Below are 23,416 nucleotides of genomic sequence, written 5' to 3' on the forward strand. Positions count from 1 at the left end.
TCCCACATGACATTTCTCATTGGCAAACTGTCCCCAGTCCCCTTGCCTTCTGCTGCCCTGTAGGTTCTGCCTTTCTCCTGGCTCCCTCTTCCTCTTATACAATTTTATGTTCTTTCTCTCCTACTTCCACCCCCGCCCCGTCTGCATATTTTATGACTAATTTTACACAGCCAGATATTTTTCTTTTTCTTTTATTTTTTTGTGCATTACAATTATACATAATAGTGGAATCTGTTGTTACATATTTGAATATGCACAAAATATAACAATATAATTTGGTCAATTTCATTTCCAGTGCCTCCCTTATCTTCTTCTTCTCCCTCCCCTTGTCCCCTTCTTCTACTCTACTGGTCTCTCTGAGATTCCCCCATCATTTTTTCTTCTCCAGCTTCCACATATGAGAGAAAACATAAGACTCTTGACTTTCTGAGTTTGACTAATTTTGCTTAAGATAATGCTTTCAAGTTCCACCTATTTTCCTGCAAATGCAATAATTTAATTTTTCTTTATGGTTGAGTAAAACTCCATTGTGTATATGTTCCACATTCTTTACCCATCATCTGTTGATGGACACCTGGGCTGGTCCCATAACTTGGCTATTATAAATTGTGCAGCTATACACATGGGTATGCATGTGTTACTATAGTGTGCTGACTTTTAATTATATTGTGTCATTTGGTAATTCTTAGTCTTTTGAGGAACCTCCATATTGATTTCCACGGTGGTTGTACTAATTTAATTTACAATCTCACCAACAGTATAAAACTATTCCTTTTCCCCCACATCCTTTCCAGTGTTTATTATATTTTGCTCTGAGTAATTACACTGCCAATTTTAAGCCACCATCTTTAAAAGAAATATCCTAGTGCTCTCAAGTCATGGCAGCAGCAGTCTACCTTCCAGAGGTGAAAGGAAGAAGTCATGTTCCATCTTGAGAGACAGTGCCACTTACTTTGCACCCAGAGTCAGCTACCAAAAGCACTCAGCTGAAGCACCCTCTCTATTCCTGTTCTGGGCAGAGTGGCAGGTTAAAATCCAGGTAGGAATAATTTAGAAGGTACATTGAACTTGAAGTGGTGATGGGACATCCAAGGATGTGCAGGAATTTAAACTCAAGGAGATCAAGACAAGGAAAAAAGAATCTGAATGGCATTGAGGCTCAGGTGGGAAAAGACAGAGTGGTGGCATGAACCCGGGGCCTCTGCCTTGGAAGTTCATTTAGCTACACCTCATGGCACAAGGTTGGAGTAGTCTACCTTTTACGGATGATTAGAGGGGTGAGGTGAGAGGGAACCAATAGCCAAGGAAAAGAGAATTACAAGGAGGGGACTACTTGAACTAAGGTCTCAGAATCATAAGTTTGGATGTAAATTGAGAAAATATCACTGAAATTCAAGTTTAGGATTGTCAATCTAAATTTTAAAAATCATATTTTCTCCCAAATACTGATATTTATTTGGGAATAGCACTGCAATGGGATTGTGCATGCCAGCAAACTATGGGTGTATTCAAGGAGGTTGAGACAAGGGGAAGTTTTTGAAGTTTTCAAAAATGAAGATTACATCAGATATTTTGAAACATTGTTTCTTGGCCATAATGGCAAATAACTTGAGTAACATCAGTTCAAGGTTAAATAAACAATTGCTTGGTAGATGTCCTTGTAGAAGTACTTTTTGTGAAAGCTTGGGGTCTGGCAGAGTCTTCTGTGAATTATTATCAGGTAATTGTGTGTAAAAACCCTTACTTCATAAATTTCCAGCCTTACTTACAATTTTTTTCTTAAGCTAATATTACTCAGGGGTCTGGGGGTATAGCTCTGTTGGTACAGCATAGGCATAAAGCTGTTCATTCCCTAACACCACACACATACACACACACACACACACACATACAAACACACATACACACACACATACACAAGCTAGTATTTTACACATATATATTTGTTTACACATACACAAGCTAGTATTACTAAATAGTGGGTTCCTGCCTTTAAGTTGCTCAATAAACCTGTAGGAAAAACAAGTACCTAAATAACTATAGTAAAAGTTACTATATGATCAGTAGTCCACATTGGCATAAAATGCTATTTTTCTTCATCTATGTGGCCATATATCCACTTATCCAGTCTTTCTATCCATCTATCCATTCACCCACTCATTTATCAAGGGCAAGGAAAGGTGTGGAGAGAGATGATACTTTGTGGCAAGGAAGCCATGGGTCTGGGATAACGGATATCCAAATATGAATCTCAGGTCTAGATTTACCCCACTGTGACCTTGGACAGTTATTTCATTTTTCTATATTTTGTTTCCTACATTATCCCATGAGATTGTGCAGAAATGTCCAATGCAGGAGGGTCAAGGACTAGAGGTTAAAGAACAGGTGTGGCAGTGAGTAGCTTACAGAGAGAGCAGCAGGACAAGGTTGATGCCTAGATTTGTGATTTCAAGTGCTGAAATCTGAATTCCAACGAAGTGCAGAGAGTGGTCACAGGGTAGGTGGCAAAAGGGAAGGTCATTAGACGTGGGCAGGTCAAGGAACTGAGGGACTTCAGTGTTGGATGTCCATTTACATAGTCTTGTACTTAGGATAATGGAAAGACATGGGGTAAGGAAAAACCTGTGATCCTTGTACCCAAGTCCTCAATGAATTAAAGGAGACAGGTGTGTGAAGGGTAGCAAAGAAGAGCCAGAGTAGACAACCAGAGATCTTTCAGACAGATATTCTTACTCTGAGTCTGAGAAATAATGGTCAGGAGGTGGGGGTGTGGAGTGAGGAAGCTACCCACCCCACCTGTGACCTTGAAATTTTAGGGAGTCATCTCCTTTGAGAAGAAAGCCAAGGAACTATGACTTGAGAAAGTGACTTTTTGGTATCAACCTAAAAGAAAATCTGTTTAAACATTTGGGCACCAAATATGTGGATTTATTTTTCTCACACCAACTAATTTTACAATTCTCTGACATAACTGAATGTCCTTAATTCTGACACTATCGGTGGTTAATACAGATACCACAGGTTAAGAGCTTGTCCCAGAAGACTGCCTCTTGCTTCAGATGCACATCATAAGTAGTGGGTCCCCAGGTTACCCACACTTATGGCTGACTTGGCTACAAATTGGAATTCTCCATGAGTCCATCCTTAAGTTTAACAATTTGCTATAATCGTGCACAGAACTCAGAAACACACTTTAATTGCTATTACTGATTTGGTGCAAAGAAGTCACGAACAGCCAGATGAAGAGGTACATAGGGTAAGCTCCAGAAGGGAAGTGAGCACAGGATCTTGTGTCCCCGCTGAGTTGTATCCCCACTGAGTTTGGTGAGCACCATTTTCCCAGCATGTGATGCATTTACCATCCTGGAAGTTCTTTGAACCCTTTTGTTGAGACTTTCATGAATATTCCAATATGTAAGTATAATTGACCAAATTATTGGCCATTGGTGATTACTCAGTTCCCAGGACCCTCTCTTCTTTCTCGAGGTAGGAGGTAGAGCTATAAGTTCCAACTCTCTAACCATAATTGGCTTTTCTAGTAACTGGCCCCATATTTTAAGAGCCACCTCTTTGGCATAAAATCAGGTTTGGTTGAAAGGGTCCTATTGTGAATAGCAAAATATACACCAGTCACTTCTATCACTCAGGAAACTACAAGGGTTTGAGGAGTTGTCTTCCAGAACCAGGGATGAAGACCAAAAGTATACTTATCTTATTATAATACCACACAACTCCACATAGCAATTGGTGGCAAAGTAGGATTGAAGGAGGGGGCTATGGATTGAGGTTTTCAAATAAGAATCTTAGATCATTAAAAGCCTCAAGCGGCGATCCTTATTACTGGCACCAGCTGGTGTCTCTCCCAATGTCAATGCTGAGATCAGCCTGACTGGAAGGTTACTGGAGGACAGTGGGGTGGGCAACTGATGTTCCAGCATCATCCAGCAGTAAGTGTCAAGGTCTCATGACACCTGGATCCTACAGTTCCATAAGCTGGGATTCTGGTGGCCTCCATTCTGAGTTGACTGTCAGTTTCTGTAATATTTGCATTAAAAGCACCAAGACTTTCCTCTTTCCCGTGAGCAAACAAGCCACACCCTGCAACAACTAAAGTCCACCTGTTCTTCCAGTTACCCTAGGTCACGGGGACTTTCATTTCCCTGGTAATTCAGTGTTTCTAAGATTGGGTGAGTTGCTCCACCTCTCCCCCAGTTTTACTGACCCATGAGCATATATAATTGGCCTGATTTAAGAAGGAACCATTCACCCGGCCGGCCTTCTCCCCAGATCTGGAGCCTGAGAAAATGACCTGAAATCAAAAAGGAGAAATTGAGGTAGGATTATAAAAGAGCTTTTGCGGGGAAGGAAGTTAGGCAAGATGAGAGTGAACACACCATATTTAAGGGAAGTGGTGTGGCAGAGACTTCCTTTGGGTCATCTTTGGAGATAATTTGAAAAGAAAGAAAAAGATGGCTTCAAACATTACACAAGTCTCTCTTCTGCTTTCTGTCCCGTTTTCTTTCTCTTTCTCTTTTATGTGGCATCTATAACCGTGGAAAAGATGCTAGTTAGGAAAATGACTTGCTGACAACATGCTGCTATAAATGGTTGGCTGTATCAACGGCAGTACATTACTGTGGGTGAGAACAGTTTGAACTCCTGCCGAATCCTGGCAACCAACAGCAAATCAGAGAAGACTTTCAACTTATAAATTATGGTGGTTCTGTTTCTGGCCATGACAATGACATCCTGGTCATTTAATTTTGAACTGTATAAATATTCACAGAAAGCTCTCAAGAGAAAACGCGGGCGGGGGGGAGAGAAATAAAAGAGTTTTTGAATCACCTGCTTCTTAGAGTTGTATGGAAATAGTGATTTCAAGTGTAGCAGATATAGGGAAACCACAGGATGCATAGCAAAGCTAATGAGGTATTTCTGAAACTCATTCAGAATCATGGTTTAGGTGGCCAGAACTGTCTCCTTTGATGGAAAGGGGGCAACTGCCTGAAGTTGGAGCCTGAGCTGTGTCCTTTGGGTCTGTCCAGGGCTGCCTCCTTCCAGCTGAGCCCTCTCATCTAGGGCTATCAAGTGTGGCAGGATTCTTCAGAAGACCCAGTGGGAGGCTGGTGGGACAGGTTGGAGACCATGGTCTCCTTACAAGAGGACAGACAGGAGGAGGCTGTCTGCCCCATCTGCCAAGAACACCTGAAGGAGGCTGTGAGCACGGACTGCAAACACCTCTTCTGTCGTGTGTGCCTGGCCCAGCACATGGAGAAGGCCTTGGCCTCTGGGGCTCTCTGCTGTCCCCTCTGCCGGAAGCCCTATTCTGAGAGGGTACTGGGGGAAGGCTACATCTGCCACAAGCACCAGAAGAGGTTTCAGAGGTTCTGTGAGAAGAGCAAATGTCTACTGTGCGTGGAATGCCTGGAGTCCCCTGAACACCAGTCTCATTCTGAGCCGACCATTGAAAATGCCATCAGTCACTACAAGGTAAGGCTGAGCACCCCTGCCATGGCTCCCTGAGCTATTTGCTTCTGTGTGTGGCACCTTACAGAGAGGATCAATAACTGACACCTTTGTTCCCTCTGCTTCATTCTATTTTATATCTTTGTCTTTGCTTTTCCGTGTATATTTTGCTGCTGATGTTGGACTTTCAAGCTTTAATGTGAGGCTGTCTTAAAGGTGATACTGTCCCTGTAATGGCAGATTTCCAGGAAGCCTGAGCCACTCTTAGTGTGCTCATCTGTAGAATGAAGTTGTACCAGATAATGTAAAGCCTGTTCAGTACTAAGATTATATACTCCCTAGTTGATAGTACTAGAAACTTGGCTAGAAGTGAAATCAAGTTTTACCTATGCTAGCAATTATCCTGCAAGTATACTGAAACTTGGATATTAATATATGATTCTCTCTTTTTCTTCCCCCTTTGTCTTTTCTTCACTTTCTCCTTCTCATCATGATTATTTTTATCTTACTTAATGTTTTATCAGAAAAATTTCAACCTCTTGGTATTAAATTCAGACAACACCAAAAGGTATACCATCAAAACTCAAAATCATTTTTCCTGCCTACCCCCATTGTCAGTCCTAGAGGTAATCATTGTTAGATTTTTGTGTATACTTCCAGAAAACTGTATGTACAAATGCACTCTTGAAAACACACACACACACATACACACGATTTTTTTTCCTGTAGCTTGTCTTTATCATCCAAAAAAATATTTTGGACATTTTCCCATTTTTCCCATCAGTACATCCAGATCTTCTGAATTCTTTTCAACAATTGTATGGTATTCATTTTTTGAATGTAACATAAATAGACAAACATTGTGTTATTTTCAAGTTATTATTTTGTTTTGAGGTTGTATACAATGTTGTAATGAATATTTTTCAATGTATATTTTGGATAACTTAGAATACCCAAGATATATTTTGGTGAAAGTGTATAGGAATCTAATTATTTTTTCTAAGTTACAATTTGTCCTATCACCATTTATTAAATATTGCATATAGTTCTCCCACTGATTTGAATGCCAACTTTGTAATATGCCATAAATGTATATTTACTTACATATGTTCTTGATCCTATTCTGTTTTATTATTCTCTATATTCCTGTTTGTATGCAAAACCATTTTACATATTGTAAATTTGTTCTTTACTTTTAAATGTTTATGCATGCATTATAAATTACAAATATGTATAACATTACAACATAATCCAAAATAAATAGTGATATAGAAAATTTTTATGATAAATAAAACTATGGTTTTAAAGCCATTTTCTGGAAAACCAAAAATGACAACTTTAATATCATACCAAACATAAGTAATACCAATTCAAATTAAAGAAACATATGCTAGTACCAGTTTCTGATAATAAAAATGGCTTAAGTCCTACTATATGTTCAATTCAGGACAGGTATTTGTAGAAACAAAAGAATATTAAAATCATTTATTTTATAATTAGGCCATGAAGGAAAGAATAATAAGCAGCAGAGTTCTTTTATACCATAAAATTACTTACGCTCTCTTATTCAGCTAGAAAACTAGCTTGAGAGGTGCTACGACATTTCATTAATAATTTCTCTACAGCAAATAATTGTTTTACATCTAGAGCACATTAAAAAAATTTTTCTCCTAAATCTTTTTGTTGTTGTTGTTCTTTTGAGTCTTAATCACTAAGAGTTCAAGGTATTTGGTAAAACTCTGATTTCTTAGAGGGCTTGGTGAGTGAATTAAAACCAAGCAATATGTTTATATTCTGAAAATGTTCTTAAATTCATAAAACATTGCTTGACTGGTGGAGCTAGATTTCCCCTACAGGTATCATGACATTTGAAGAATACATGTTATAAAATTTCCTACCAATTTTGTCTTGTTCTTTCCTTGTTAGACACTGTGCTTCCTTTTCCATTTTCTCCCTTTGTGGTCCGGCTCCTCTCTTTTCTCTGCTGTCTCAATACTTCTTGCCAGGCTCCATCTTCTTCCCATGCATTGGTCCCTGCCTCCCTTCCTTCCTTCCTCCTTTCTCTCTCTTTCTCATTTTTCAGTGCTAGGGATGGAACCCAGGGCCTTGGGCATGCTAAACAAGCATTCCACTGCTGATTTTTACCAACAGCCCTGTGTTGGTATTTTCTTGCCAGATATTTAAGTCACCTGATTTAGAATGTTGATGAAGAACGGGCATTTTTGTGTAGGTGCTAATTTACTAGAGAAACCTGTGTTACCATCTGGAATATGAAAATTGAACAATTCTCTCTTCTTAATGATTGTCTAAGTTTTGCTCATAGTTGGCATCATGTTCTTAAAACAGGTTCCTGTTGTTCCAGGGTACTCTGTTGTTGACACATTCCCATTCTCTCCTTCAATCCTTACCCAAGATACTTCAACCCAAGATACTTCTTCAATCCAGGAAGTCCACCCTTCAACTCCTGTTTGCTTAGGAACCAATAAATATTCCATATAGTTCTCCCACTGATTTGAATGCCAACTTTGTAATATGCCATAAATGTATATTTACTTCATGTGGTTGGCAAAGTTAAATGGTCTCCATTTAATTTCTATCCTCTGCTAATCTGTGCATTAATCTCTTTAAGAATAAGTATACTATTGCTAGGCAGATACAAACTATATTTTTATTGTTGGTACTAGGGATTGAATCTGGGGTGCTTAACCACCAAGTCACATCCTCAGACCAATTTTATTTTTCATTGAGACAAGGTCTTGCAAAATTGTGTAAAGCCTCTCTAAATTGCTAAGGCTGGCCTGGAACCCGAGATCCTCCCATCTCAGCCTCTGGAATCACTGGGATTATAGGCAAGTTATAAACTTTAAATAACTGAAACTGCATGATGGCCATCATGGGAATCAAAACCTTTCCCTCCCACTTTCCACCTTGTAATATATTTAAATGTCGGATAGATCTTCAATTTCTCTTATTTTTCAGAATTTTTGTGGATATTCATATGTTTATTTTGTCAATTCCTCTAGAATTATTTTTACCAACCTTTGCCTCACCCCAATCCAGGTAGTATTTGTATACCATGAGTATCTTTCTATTGAAATGATGAAGACTGAGTTTTCAAAGTCTTCTTGATTTTTGGAGACTATTGTAATGATATAAAATGAGAAAAAAGTTATTCCAGCTTGGGAGTGACTATAGAAAAGAGAGAAATAGCTCAGAAAGTTGAAGAGGCAAAGAGCTCTGCACCTTCCAGGTATGGTGTCCTCAGGAGTGTGGGGAGGAGCTTCCCACTGGCTAATGAGCCACAGGCACGAGAGGGAGAAATCTACTCATCTACTAAATGATTTACCCAGGTTTGCACTTTGTATAGAATGTCATGCTAGCTGTTGTAGGAAGTACCAGATGATTCATGATCATTGTCTTCAAATTCATGTTTAAACAGTAATAGGAATTGCAGAACAAATAAATGCCAACAATATTTATTCACTTAAGGAAAACACAGTGAGTTCTTTCTGAATTTATGTATGATGAGGTATGAGCCTTCACTTAGGAAAACAGACAAATAAGAAATGAAACAAACTACATGATTTTGTGATCTAGGAGGAAAACAAACAAGACCCTGAGATGGAGAATAACACATGACTATGTTAGTGTGGTCTGACGGGGTCTCTTAGGGGAGATGACATTGAAGTTAAGGCCTAGAGGAAGAAAAATGGACCAGTGCAAAGCTGAGGGAAAGGGAATATATGCAGAGACCCAAGTCTGGAAGGTCTCATTATATTTAAAGAATTTATAATCAGAGTTTGAATTGTTAGGATTTATTGATAGGTGAGAATTGGGGTGAGGAAAAAAATCAAAGAATCAAAGATGACCTCATGAGTTTCTGGTTTGAGAAACCAAAGGGATGATGTGACAGATAAGGAATGGGGAGAACAGGTTTGAATGAAATATCAAGAGTTTCATTTGGGACAAGTTGAGTCCAAGTTGAGACACACCATAGTAGCGATCTTAGATATGTAATTGGATATCAACTCTTTATCTCCAAAGAGAGTCTGGGGTTATATTCTCAGAATCTAGAGCAGGAATGAAGGTGATATTTACTTATTTGTTATGTACTGGAACTTTAACCCAGGGGCATGCTACCACTGAGTTACATCCTGGTTCTTTTTTTTTTTTTTTTTGGATACTGAGGCTTGAACCCAGGGGTGCGCTCAACAACTGGGCCACATCCCCAGCCCTTTTTAATATTTTATTTAGAGACAGGGTCTCGCTGAGGTGCTAAGTGCCTTGCTAAGTTGCTGAGGCTGGCTTTGAACTCACAATCCTCCTGCCTCAGCCTCCTGAGCCACTGGGATTACAGGCATACACCACCATGCCCAGCTCCCCAGTTCCTTTTATTTTGTGTTTTGAGACAGGGTTTCACTAAGTTGCTGAGGGTCTTCTAAGTTGCCGAGGCTGGCTTTGAACTTGCAAACCACTTACCTCAGGCTTGCAAATTGCTGGGATTATAGGTGTGTACCACTGCACCTGGCTTGAATATGATATTTACATCTGAGGGAATTGATGTAATATCCTTAGAAGGGAATCTTGAGAGAAAATCAGTTTCAGGGAAGGTCATGGGAAAGGTGATCACTAGGATGTAGGAGAGAGGAGGGCCCAGAAAAGGAGACAAGGATGAGTCACGGAAGGACAGGAGGAAAACAGAAAATCGTGTCCCAGTGCTGAGAGAAGAGCTTTTTAAGATATGATGTAGATTGCATTGAAAGAGACCCAGGGGCCCTTTAGATAGTGGCAGAGAAGAGACGCCTGGGCTGGGAGAAAGGGCACTTCTTCCACTTCTTCTGTAGGGGACAAAAGAAGCTGTCTCTAAGTATAAGTAGTTTTTAAGTTTTAGAGACAGTTTGGGTGTTCTGGTTTTTATTTCCTCAATAATATAAGAAGCAGGAACATCAGCAGTGTGGCAGAGGTGGGGATGCAAAAGGTGTGAAAAGAGAGGATAGTTTGGGTGATATAATTCAGGCAAGTGAACTATGAGAGAACCTGCACAGAGTTGGCTGGCTGGCTGGAACACCCGTCTGCAGTTTGAAACAAGTGATCTAAGATGTTCCAAGAGGCTGCTTGAGGACAGACAGCTGAGGAAAAGGTGATATACAATTTATCCAAGGATAAGGAGGTTCCTGAAAAGTAGAGAGAGGAAGAGCAAGACAGTTGAGTCTATTTCGGTAGAAGTTATGATGGTGGGCCCTGTGTGCACCTGTTAATGTTTACAGAACAGGTTTGGTCTGGTTTGGTCAGTACTAGGGATTGAACTCTGGGGCGGCTTACCACTGAGCTATATCCCCAGCCCATTTTTAATTTTTGAGACAGGCTCTTACTAAGTTGTTAAGGCTGTCTTCAAACTTGCCATCCTCCTGCCTCAGCCTCCAGAGTCTCTGGGACTACAGGTGTGTACCACCATGCCTGGCATAAATTATATCCTTTGAAAAAGAATTATGCTGTATTCCAGAAAGGCTGAAAAGTCTGTAATGCCACTAAGTCTTCTTTGTATACCTGTTTCCTTACTGACTGACCAATGATGGTGTCTAGCACTTTCATGTATTTTGTTGGTTTAATAAGTGTGAAACATTGACTTCAGTTGTTTTACTTGATTTCTACATGCTGGGGGCAGGGGGGAAGGTGGTGAGATTATTTTATCTATGAAGAGTCACTTTCTACATTTCCCCATAGAATCAGGACATAAATTCTGTATCATCACCTCATAGTACTTAATCTTTTGAAAAATAAACTGTATTAGTTATGTTTAGCTTACATTTTTTATTTTATTCTTTCTTTTCTTTTTTTCTTGTATTTTGGGGGCAAAAAAATTAGAAATTTTATATTTAAAATCACTTCTATTCTTCATAGAAATAAAATCTCCTTATCTTAAATACTCAGAAATTTGTCTAATATGATTATGCTGCTCTTTTATCTTTAAAGATTTATTAATTTTAAGCTTATTTAATATACTGTATAGTGTGACGGATAAATCCATGTTAATTTTTAAAATTCTTGTATCCAGTCATCTGCAAACATTTCTATAATAGTGAGTCCTTTCCACATTTATGTGTTATTTCTGATTTGACATAAAGTAAGTTCTTATAACAATGTAATGGAAAATTTTCACTCTTCTACATTGATTATTATTTTTGTACTAATGTTATTATTACATAGTTTTGATATGTTTGGTCTCATGGTTTACTTTTAAATCTAGAAGTATCTTTGCCATTGAAAAATTTTTTGAGACTTGATAATCTTGTTGACTCTCCTTTCAGAAGAATGTTCTTATATCACCTTTGTAAGTTTTTTGCTTTTGTTTTCTTTGAGATGGGGTTCTCATTATGCTGTCCAGGCTGGTCTTAAACTTGGCACTCAAGCATTCTTTTTGCCTCACCTCCCAAGTAGTTGAGACTATAGGTGTATGCCACCATATCTGGCTGTTTCTTTGTTTTTTAGAGTGCTCCCTGGGATTTTCATGGTCATTGCATTAAATTTCTTGATTACTTTAAGACTCGTGACTTTTGAGAGTTTATTTACTTTTCTTGACAAGTAGCAGGAAGTATCACCAAGTGTTTTTCTCTGTTCTGAATTGGAAATCAAATTGTCTTTGACTTGAGGTGCCCTTATTCTATTGAAGTTAGCTATATCTATATTTTATAATGTTGGCTTTTTTTTTTGGTCTTATAGATTCAAATGAGAGTCTTTGCTGAGCTCCTATATTTTACTCATAAACCCTTTATGTCTATTTCCTGACCTTTTCTAGAGCATGATGATGTGGATGATATTATTCTGTAGAAGCATGCATTTTGAAAGTTAGTTGTGGGGTTTTTTGTTGTTATTTAATATATTGGGGATGGGTGCTTTTTGTCTGTCAACTGAATTTTCTTTTATACACGTTATTAGTTGAGTTGTTTGAGAACAAATTTCAGTGTTGCTAGGTTTTCATATTCCATCACTGCTTAACACCCTCGTTTTTACTGTGAAATCATAGTTTATCTGACAGCTTATAGGATCACAAACTTAAAAAAATATTCATTCAAGAAAAGACAGGCATTAAACTATTCACTATATTCCAATATGTCTGAGCCATTTTCTAGCCATTCAGCTCTAGCTCCAATCTTCATCATTTCATTCATTTATCTTTCTTGCTGTTATCTCTGCTTTCTTTTCTCATTACACAGTACCAGTAAGTTGACCTTAAGTCCTTTATTAAATTTTAAACTGCCAGAAGATAATACTAAAGAGTATTTTTGGTAGGTAAATTGCTAGAAGCCACCAGTGAAATGTGCATGAACCCAATTGGCATGGAAGCCATTGGATAAGAAAGTCTGGTATCTGGGAACTCCAGGATTCTGGTTTGAGATTGCCTGATACTTGTGACTTTCTATTCAGCTCTGTCACAGGTTCTGCATGGCACCGGAGATGAGTGACCCTGCTGGAGCCACGCAGCCACACAACCTCTCAGAGATGGGTGTGGCTTGCCAAGAGGCCAATCAACCTATTGACTGCAAGCCATCGCGAAGCAAGACTCCACAAGCTGAAACCTTATCCCTGCCTTTGATGTACTCTCTCTTAAATAAAGAACCTGAGCCATTTTCTAGTCATTCAGTGCTAGCTCCAACTGGGACTGGAGGACCTCTCCGGAGCTCCCCTTTTTTGAATCCACTTTCTGGCTCTGGCTCTTATTTCTTTACTAATTATTCCAGACTTTCTTTTTCTCAGGTAGTTCATCACCTTCTGAGCAGGAAACTATCCTGGCAGGATGCTGGCTGCCGAGGGGTAGTAAATGTTTGTAGAAATTTGCTTTTTAAACTCAAACAAGTGGCTAATTTATATGACATACTCTCATTGAATATTATTTTACTGCAAAAATGAATGAAAACATACTTTTTGAAACAGAGAACTCCACCTTGCCCATTTTGAGTATTGTAAATGATACATCTATATAACCTGCAATCTTCCATCATTTCATGCATTTATCTTTATTGCTGTTATCTCTGCTTTCTTTTCTCATTTACACAGTGCCAGTAAGTTGACTTTAAACCCTTCATTAAATTTTAAACTGCCAGAAGATAAGACTCTGACTTTTAAAACTGAACTTGGAAAATGGGTTCTGACCATCAGAAAAAGACAGTATTTCTGGCAAGAGGAAATAAGAGATAAACCATAATGAGGTGGGGCTTCACGGGTGTGTTCAGAAAGCCCCAAGCAATCCTGTTGGCCAGTGCAGAGGGTGTGCAGGAAGGAGAGAGAGAGAGAGAGAGAGAGAGAGAGAGAGAGAGAGAGAGAGAGAGAGACTGAAATGTAAATAGGAGTCCAGCACAGAGAGAAGAGCTTAGNAATGAATATTTTTCAATGTATATTTTGGATAACTTAGAATACCCAAGATATATTTTGGTGAAAGTGTATAGGAATCTAATTATTTTTTCTAAGTTACAATTTGTCCTATCACAGAGAGAAGAGCCTTAGAGGCTGGGTGGAGTTTGGGCTTATCTTGTCAAAGAGGAGCAGTTTGAAGGGAAGAGAAGCACAGATAAAAAGTGAAATGTAGGATGGGTTATGGCTCAGTGGCAGAGTGCTTGCCTTGCACATGTGAGGCACTGGGTTCAATCCTTCGCACCACATAAAAATGAATAAATGAAATAAAGATATTGCATCTATCTATAACTAAAAAATATTTTTAAAAAAGTAAGTAAAATGTGACAGAAGGGCAGGCAGAACAGTGGGTACAATGACAGAATTACGAAGGCCAAGGGGAAAGGGTTGTAGAAGAGGCCCAGGAAGGGGTGACTAGTCTGAATTCTCCAAATGATTTTTTGAGTTACTAGCAGGACAGGAAATACTTAGCTGAATTGGAAATATGAGATTAACTGTTAGAAAAAAAGATTTGGTTTCAGAATTATGACTCATCATAATCTGAAGTTAAGGACATAATCTAAGATGGGAAGGGTTAAGGAACCAACCTCCCATCAGGGTTCTTTTTATAGGATTTTGAAATGCAGAAACAGAGAAGGCACAAGGCTGGGAAGGACAGGGTGGGACAAGAGAGGGAAATGCCATCCACAAAAAAAGAGAGCTGAGAAGTCTTCTCACTTCATCATGGAGATCACAGGTCACCCTGGAGAGAGGAGCTTCAAGAGAAGGATGAAAAACCAAGGCAGATGGCCACGGAATGTAGGGCCATCAGGATGGACAATGGCGAGGACAGACTGACTGCTCATAGACATTTGACTGTGAGGGCAGAAGTGAGCAGATTGAAGGGCAAAGGCTGTTTGTGATTTTTAAGACCTGAACATTTGTGCTCACACAAGCAATTCCACAGCCCTTCTCAGCCTGTCACCTTCCCCTGCAAGGCCAGTGAGTGACAGTGACACTCAGTTATTGCCTTAAGTTTTAAAATTTTGCCTCTGCTGGGAAATGCCTGCAGGAAGTACCCAGTGACAGGTTTGCCAGAATGCTCTAGCTGACCTCTTACCTGGGTTATGGGTTCAAGACTCATCCCACAGAAAAACCTATGTCTGAGAGACAGTGTTGGGGAGAAAGAAAGGCTTTGTTCAGTGGCCGAAGAATGGTGAAGAAGGAGCTTAGCTCATGAATCAGCTACTCAACTCCAGAAGGCTGAGGGGTTACAGATATAGGATAGGAATAATAAGGGAGAGGGATAGGCTAATACAGAGGAGGAGTATTCATGTATTTTCTGGGAATAGGTGAAGATCTTCCAGGTTCTCAGTGCCACTTCATTTCACTCTTCACGTTATTTGGTGTTTCCAGTCATGGAGGCTGGTAGATGTCTTTTAGTCTTGAAGCAGGCAGAAAGAGATAGTAGGCCAGTCTAGGTCAAGTTAACAATTATGATAGGCCCCATGTGAGCACTTGTAAATATTGTTAGGACATTTTGTATTGTATTATATTGTATTGAATTATTTTTATCATATTGTATTTTATTTCATTTTCTCAGTATTAGGGATTGGATCCAGGGGTGCTTTATAACTGAACTATATAGTCCTAGCCTTTTTGAGACAGGTCTTGCTAAGTTGCTGAAGCTGGCCTTGAATTTACAATCCTCCTGTTTCAGCCTCCTGAGTAGCTGGGATTACAGGTGTGTGCCACCAAACCTCAATCCAATCTGTCATTTCTCTATTAATCTTGTCCATGTGTTGTTATTAAACAGAAATGTTTAATCTTGATGTGATCAAATTAAACATTTTCCCCATCGTTTGTGCTTTGGGGTGTTTGTTTATGGCATTATTTCCCTACCCCTCAGTTCACAACTTTATATGTGAATATTATTTTTTATTAACTTTACACTTTCACCTTTCATACTGCAGTTTTTTAGATAGGGACTTGGTTTTATTTCTTTGTTATCACAAGCCAGTTTTCCCAGGACCATCTTCTATAGCTTCTGTTCCTCCTCCTGCTAATATATGCACTGTTCTTTCTTTTTAAAATTCCTGTATGAATATGGTCTGTCCCTGAGCTCTCTCTTTTCTTTCATTTTTTTAAATTTCTTTTTGCACCAGTACTGTTTTTATTACTATAGTTGCAAATAATTTTTCTTTTTTAAATTTGGTAGGGCAAATGCATTCTGTACTAATTGAACAAGGGATTATGAGAAGAATGTTTTCAGAGTCTTCAGTTGACAATCCCCCCTTCCTCCAGTTCAATACTCACCTCTATTGATATCTATACCGGTTTTGTTTACTTTTGCTTTTCTCGTGGGTTATAAAAAACCTACAAGCAATTTGGGAAGGGGATACTGGGGATTAAACTCAGAGACACTTGGTCACTGAGTCATATCACCAGCCCAATTTTGTATTTAGAGACAGGGTCTCACTGAGTTGCTTAGCACCTTGCTTTTGCTGAGGCTGACTTTGAATTAGTGCTCCTCCTGCCTCAGCCTTCTGTGCTACTGGGATTATAGGAGTGCACCACTACTTCCTGGCTAAACGCATTTTTTTTTTTTTTGGAGAGACTTAAATCATATCTGGGTGTGGTGATACACGCCTGCAGTCCTGGCAACTCAGGAGGTTGAGGCAGGAGGATCTCAAGTTTGAGTTCTGCCTGGGCAATTTAGAGAGACACTGTCTCAAAATAAAAAAATAAAAGGTCTGGGAATGTAGCTCAGCAGTCATATACCCCTGGGTTTAATCCCCAATACTGAAAAATTAAAAAAAAAAAAAAAAAAAGAAAACTCAAATCATTCATTATATCCATAGTTTCAGGGATACAGTGACCCATCTAGATTCTGATTTAAGATTGAAAGAGGGAGCACATGCCTGCCTAGGATATAGGCAGTTTGTACTTAATAAGTGGCTTTGCTATCCATCCTGGGGACAGGATGTGGTAGGAATAAGAAATGGTACCAGAGCTTTCCTTCTTCTCTTTAAGGCAATTCTCTCCAGCCTGGTTTCACTTGTTACTGTAAAATGCTAAGAAGCACCAGAAGACTAACTATGAGGAAAAGTTGGTCATGAGTACTAAGTTATAGTTAGATAGGAGAAAGAAGTTCTGGAATTCTGTTATACTGTAGGGTGACTGTAGATGATGATAGTGTATAGTGTTTCCCAAAAAAGCTAGAAGTAGTCAAGTGGAGTGACATATGCCTGTAATCCCAGCAACTTGGGAGGCTGAATAGAAGGACTGAAGTTCAATACCAGCTTCAGTAACTTATAGAGACCCTGTCTCAAAATAAAATATAAAAAGGATGGGGGATATGGCTCAGTGGTTAAGTGCCTGTGGGTTCAAAAAAAAAAAAAAAAAGCTAGAACAAAGGATTTTTAAATGTTATTATCACCAAAAAATAAATCTTTGAGTATATAGTATGCTTACCCAGACTTGAACATTACACAATATTTATTGAAACATTGCATGGCACCCCATAAATATGTACAATTTTATGTATCAATTTAAAGTGAATATATATGTATATATACATGTATATGTATACATATACTATATACATATATAAAATTGTCATATGACTTTTATATTTGGAGAGAAGAGCACCCTAAACTCAAGTGGAAATGGTTCTATCACTATCTGTTATTTTGTGTGGATCTAGACTAAAAAAATTACTCATTACTTTTCTCCCATGATTTTTCTATTAAATAAACTCTCAAGTTCCTTGTTTCAAAGGTACCTACTATTTTTAGGCAGAACGCTACATTAGCCTCGTGCTGGGCAGGACCATACCTGCTGTGTGGGGTTCCCCCAGTGGGTACGCCCTTACCACTTGTCTGACGAGCAGTTGTGCCCCTCTCTTTAGGAACGACTCACCCGCCGGTTCAGGAAGCTCAGAAAGGACATTGGAGAACTTCAGCGGCTCAAGGCTCAGGAGGAGGAGAAGCTGCAGGCTCTGCAGGTGGGTTTCTCCAAATCCTAGGAGGGAGGGATTGTGTTGGAGAGTCCTCAGGCACCTCTCTTCCTGTTTTGGATGTCTGTCCCCTGAGCAGCCTGAAGGGGATGGAAGGTTGCTGAGGCTAAATACCTGGGTGTTGGGTTGGGCTTCAGGGTTGGCTAGTGGAGTGACCTGGGGCATGATAAGCCCTCTGACTTTCATGTGACTTATATTAACTGAAAATCAATCTTACTCTCTCTGGTGACAATCAAAAGAGACATCAAGTGAAAATTACTACACCAACCAAGGGCCCTGTCCCAAGAGCCCTAGGTGGGAAGTTTCCTTTCTTTTGGATAGTCTTTCTTTATGAGAAACACAGCTGCCTCTGTGATGCCTGTGACACAGGGAGGCTGTCCCACCAGGGGAAGAGGACTGAGGAATCAGCATTCTTACTCAGGTATTCAACTGTGGAGGGCCAGGAGGGAGCCATCTGACATTGAGTCTTAGGGAGTCCGTTTTCTGGAGTTTCAGGTAGACTGTGGAAACCACAAGTTGGAGCCTGAGCTGGTGAGTCAGCACCAAAACAAGGGACAACTGGATATTATCCCTCAACAGCAGCTGGAGGACACATCAGCAGAAGAGGCCAGAATCCTTGAGCTCTCCAAGGCAATAGCACAGATCAGCCTTCTGGTTGCTGATCTGGAGAGTACAGCCAAGGAGTTGGATGCCAATACACTGACGGTGTGTACCTGAGGCACATCCCCAACACTGGGATTCTCTCTGAATAGTATGCAGCCCACCTACAGCACCCCTCCAGGAGATGTAAAGGAAGTACTCACGTTGTACATAGGGGCAAGTAGTGGTGGTGTTTGTCCAAGTTCACACCCTGCTGCTTCAGCCTGGTAAGGTGTAGAAGGAGGGTATAATCCCCTGCAGCTTCCAAGGTGGCCCCCAGAGTGACCTTCAAGAGCAAGTTTGGAAGGGAATTTGGAGGTGTCAGGAACCTGAGACCTGATTGTGATTCTCACTCTCTTTCTCTCTTTTAGACTGCCAGTGACTTACTGAAAAGGTATGAGCCATCCCTTTTCTCTTCCTGCATGTACAGACTCATCACATAGAGGTGCACATGGACTTCATCATTTTTGCCTTCATGCTTCATGGCCAGTGGTGTCAAAGGAAAGCAGGGAGTTGAAATTCCAAACGTCAGCTGCTGTGTTCAGATGAAAGAAGATTTAAAGTCAGACAGCAAAAGTCATGCAAGAGAACTTTATTAGAAGTCAAAGTGAGGTGAAAATAAAGTAAAAGAAAAGTGAGGATAATGCTGTCCCCAATTTTATTATTGTTTTTTGTTTACCAGGAGAACTGGGGACCATGTTCTGTGCTCTTTGTAAATCAAGTGTTCAACTCTTCCTTCACATTGGGCAGTGGAGTTACTGACCTTAGTTGGTCCTCTCCGAAACTGCCATAGTGGCCATCCTCTTTAGGGAAGGTTTCATCTACAAGTCAATCCCATGTTAATGTGAGCATTGGGGTCAATAGCTTGTCAGAAGTTACCTTAGTGCACTCACTAAAGGAATCTTCCTTCCCAGACAATTGGAGACACTTAAAGCCATAATTCTGAGTTTTATGTCAACATTAATGGACCCTGTAAGAGTTAGTTCCATTAATCCTTTTCTCTTGCCATGTTTCCCAATTAGCTCCTTTTGCTTGTTTATTTTCTACAAATCAACTACTACTCTTTGCTTTCTCTTCTACTTTGAAGTAGTTTAAAGAAGGACCCTAAAGACAGGTGCACTGGCACATGCCTGTAATCCCAGTGGCACGGGAGGCTGAAATAGGAGGATCAGGAGTCCAAAGCCAACCTCAGAAAAAGTGAGGTGCTAAGCAACTCAATGAGACCCTGTCTCTAAATAAAATACAAAATAGGGCTAGAAATATGACTCAATGGTTGACTGCCTCTGAGTTCAATCCCTGGTCCCAGGGGGGAAAAAACTTAAAGTAATTTAAAAAAACACCTGTGACCTTGCCTGCATTTCACTGCTCATTGCTAGTGACTACCTAACAGTGGAAGATTCTACAGAATATATGAATTTATCAAGGATTTCTTTGTTTCTAGGACTACTCCAAAGAATCTAGATGAACTCCTCTCTCTGCTTGCTCCAGCTGGTCCAGTGGCCAATTAATCTTCCTGGTGCATCATCAGGTCTGCCATCTCCAGAACACATACCTATTTCGTCATCCCTACAGCCATGATCTGATGCCTGGATCTCTGACACTTGGACTCAGTCTCCTTCCTGAATGAGGTTCATGCTATGGCTCTCACTGTGGAGGTCAGATCCATGATCTCCAGGACCACTTACATGATCTCCATTTTGCCTGTAAACCAATGGTATTAAAATAAGCACCCAGGTATCTGGGTGGCATGAGCTCACCAATGATGATGCCACGTTAGTACATGGATCCCAGCAGGTTTGTGGGAGGAATATTTCTTCTGAGCTTCAGTAGCACCTGTTCTTTGTACCATCCAACTGTCATGGTAGACAGACTCCAGGGGGGATCCCCATGATTCTCACCTCTTGGTGTTCATGCCCTTGTGTGACTTCCTTCCCCTGAGTAGACTGGGAATCATTACTTGCTTCTCATCAATGAAAAATGGCAAAGATGGTGGAGTGTCACTCTAGTACTATGTTACTTGGCTTAGGATTCCTCCTTCCTAGCAGACTCAACTCTAGAAGCTCTACTTGCTGACCTGTTGAAGTGGGAGGATCTACCTTCTAACCAGTAGGAACAGGGACCCTTAGTCTCCCAGCTATAAGAAAATGAATTCTGCCAACATCTGAGTAAGACTGGAAGTAGATTCTTTTCCACTTGAGCTCCCAGATAAGAACCTGGTTCAGCTGACACCTTGATGACAGTCTTATGAGACCCTACACAGAACATTCTGTTAAGTTATGCCCAAATTTTTGACCCCCCCAAAAACTGAGACAATAAATATGGATTGTTTAAGGTAGTAAACTTATGGTAGTATTAATGGAAAATGGATAACTAATATAATTGTATATTAATTACTTATTCATGTATCTCACTTCTTTGGGTGAGCAAAGATATTACTCTATGTTCTCAATTGTTGGTGCCTGGCTCATAGTTGGTGCATAATAAAACTGTAAATGGAGGCATGAGTGAATTAATAGCATAACTTGATCCTCCATGTATGAAAGGAGTCATCAATTGCTTTTTTTATTTTTATTTTTAGTATTGGGGATTGAACCCAGGGATGTGCTACCATTGAGCTACTTCCCCAGCCCTTTTAATTTTTTATTTAGAGACAGGGTCTCACTGAGTTACTGAGACTGGCCTCAAACTTGCCATCTTCTTGCCTCAGACTCCCAAATCACTGGCATTACAGGTGTGTACCACCATACCCGCCATCAATTGACTTTTAACCAGTATTGTTTAAGCCTTTGCTGAGTCAATACTGTACTAGGCACTTAGGGATTTTTTTTAAAAAAGCCATGGCCTCAAGGAGGTGCCATGTTGTACTGCCAAGAGTGAAGACTTGGGTGTCAAAGTTGAGTTTAAGTCCCAGTGCTGAAACCTAATGCCTCTGTGGCCATTGACATGTCACTTAGCCTCTCTGAACATCAGTACTACCCCCTTTAAAGTGTGGGTAATGGTACCTGTGGCCTGCAGTGGTTGTAAGAATTAAACTCCATCGTGCATGCTCAGTGTCTGCTGCAGTGTCTCCCACAGTGTAAAACATCAAGTATGTTACTTCCACTACTTTTTAAAAAATTCCACTTCCCCATCCAGGAGCTACAAGAGAGTGTGTAACTGGGTTAAATGAAGTGTCGTGGATGTTAAATGCTTGGGAATTGCAAGAGAGAAACAAGTGAAGCTGGATGAGTCAGGGCAGGTTTCATGGGGGAGGTGGGGCCTGGACAGGTTGGAGAGAAAGATGAAAATATTCCAGGTCAGGCTATCACTTGAATGAAAGTATAGAGGTAGAAAAAAGCCATGACACAACTGTAGACACATGAGGAAACTGACTGCTCATCTGGAATGCTCAGGAACTGGGGAGACCAGACCTCAAACAGGTGAGATGGATGAGAGCAAGATGTAGGGGGCCATCAAAAGCTTTTAAGTTGGGAGTGAAAAGGAAAGTGGTGTTTGCAGTAACTAGTCTGGATCCTTTGTGCAAGATGAACTGGGCAGCGAGTTGGGGATTCTAGAGAGGCCAGAGGAGAAAGAGCCTAGTGTAGATGTTCAGGAAAACAAGAGTGTAGTAACTTGGCAAGAAGGTGTTGATCTCAAGAAACCTAAGACCCCACATCTAAAAACAAGATAGCAGCCAAGGAAAGAAGACCCCTGAAGTTGACAGCTAACAATCCCTGACTCCTCTAATGGGTTAATGTCACAGAGAGAACCTGTCCAGAAGTGGAGGAGTGGGAGGAGACTGAAACTAGAGGTCATTATGCTGCAGTTGCCTGCCAGGGCCTCTAGACCTCTTCCAATGGAACCATAGATGTTTGGGACAAGGGTGGGTATCTGGTCAGCAGATGGTTGGCTGATTGAGTCTATGGGTTGCCTGTTGAGAAGAACCTGTCAAAGAGGGACAATAGTGATTCACTGAAACCATCAGGTTCTCCTGGAAATTCAAAAGGGATCTTTGATAATAGTATCATTAGTTGGCAGGGAAACTACTGCAGACAGCAGCCAAGCTGCCATACAGCAGATATTGAGAGCAAGTGTTCATGACCCTGTTGCTGAGTGACTACAGAATGGTCTTGTCTCTACACTTCCTTGGACCTGAACCCTCCTTCCTACCAGTTCTTGGGCTTGTAATTGCATGATGACCATGAACACAGCCTGGGAACCAAACCACCTGATTTCCAGTGCTTGAGCAGCTGCTCACTCTCAGCTGATGTGGGACCATACTCAGCCTCCACATCTCAGTTCTCTCTCATGCAAAATGGGATCTTACCAATAGTACCTACCTCATAGAGTTGATGTGATGATTAAATGAGTTAATATATTAAAATATTTATTATGGCATTTGGTCAAAGTGAGCTGTGTTTGTTCTTATTTATCAGCATTTTTCAAATTTCTAGTTCTTCCTATGGAAACTGGTACTGTTCTCCAATCCCCTAACCCTTGCAAGAGCTTCTGTGAAGCCTTAATAATGGTGGAAAATCTCATTTTCCTTATTTTGATGTCTATTCTTATAATAAACTTTCCTGTTATCTGAACTAATTGGAGTGGGCCTCCTTTCTTTGCAAGAGAAAGGTCTGCTGTAATGCAAACTGTGAAAAAAAATTGGGGTAAACTTGCGGATGTCACAGTGTGTGACACTAGAGTATGGGTCTCTAGACTTTAGCACTTACTTCCTGGGGAGGGAACCCAGAGTCTGATTTCTGGAAGCAGAGCATGGAAGTTCATTGGGGTGCTTTATTGTAAGGTCACTGTTTTGGGATTTATCTACTTCCTCCAAAAGTAAATAAATTTCAAGTAAGTAATTACCTTAAAGGAGGAGCAGGTCAGTATGAGTATTTTCACTCACCAGCAGTTTTATTCCCCAGTTTA

The 23,416-nt window shown here is 40.2% G+C and overlaps 1 protein-coding gene across 8 annotated transcripts; it reads left to right on the forward strand.

The window, feature by feature from the left end:
* The first annotated feature begins 326 nt into the window (after positions 1-326).
* Trim40 (tripartite motif containing 40) lies at positions 327-23,086 on the forward strand. Of its 8 annotated transcripts, none has more exons than XR_001505905.2 (5): positions 4,371-5,490; positions 17,765-17,860; positions 18,368-18,577; positions 18,883-19,145; positions 19,953-23,086. XR_001505905.2 is itself a non-coding variant. In XM_048806046.1 (5 exons), exons 1-5 carry the CDS (start codon positions 5,146-5,148, stop codon positions 20,017-20,019), a joined length of 741 nt encoding a protein of 246 aa, XP_048662003.1. In that variant the 5' UTR covers positions 4,371-5,145; the 3' UTR covers positions 20,020-23,086. The 8 variants fall into 8 exon arrangements, 5 of the variants coding, with proteins under 5 accessions (XP_048662002.1, XP_048662000.1, XP_048662003.1 ...); XR_007348764.1 differs by having other exon boundaries at positions 18,942-19,145; XR_007348765.1 differs by having other exon boundaries at positions 18,942-19,123.
* Positions 23,087-23,416: the final 330 nt, after the last annotated feature.

The sequence above is a fragment of the Marmota marmota genome, unplaced genomic scaffold, assembly GCF_001458135.2.
Source record: "Marmota marmota marmota unplaced genomic scaffold, marMar, whole genome shotgun sequence".
Lineage (NCBI taxonomy): Eukaryota > Metazoa > Chordata > Mammalia > Rodentia > Sciuridae > Marmota > Marmota marmota.

Excerpts from the sequence above, each read along its gene's own strand:
- Trim40 (XM_048806045.1), top strand. The coding sequence starts at position 5,146 with ATGGTCTCCTTACAAGAGGACAGACAGGAGGAGGCTGTCTGCCCCATC. Across the intron at positions 5,491-12,891 it reads ATGCCATCAGTCACTACAAG|CTCTGTCACAGGTTCTGCAT; the intron begins GTAAGGCTGAGC and ends CTTTCTATTCAG.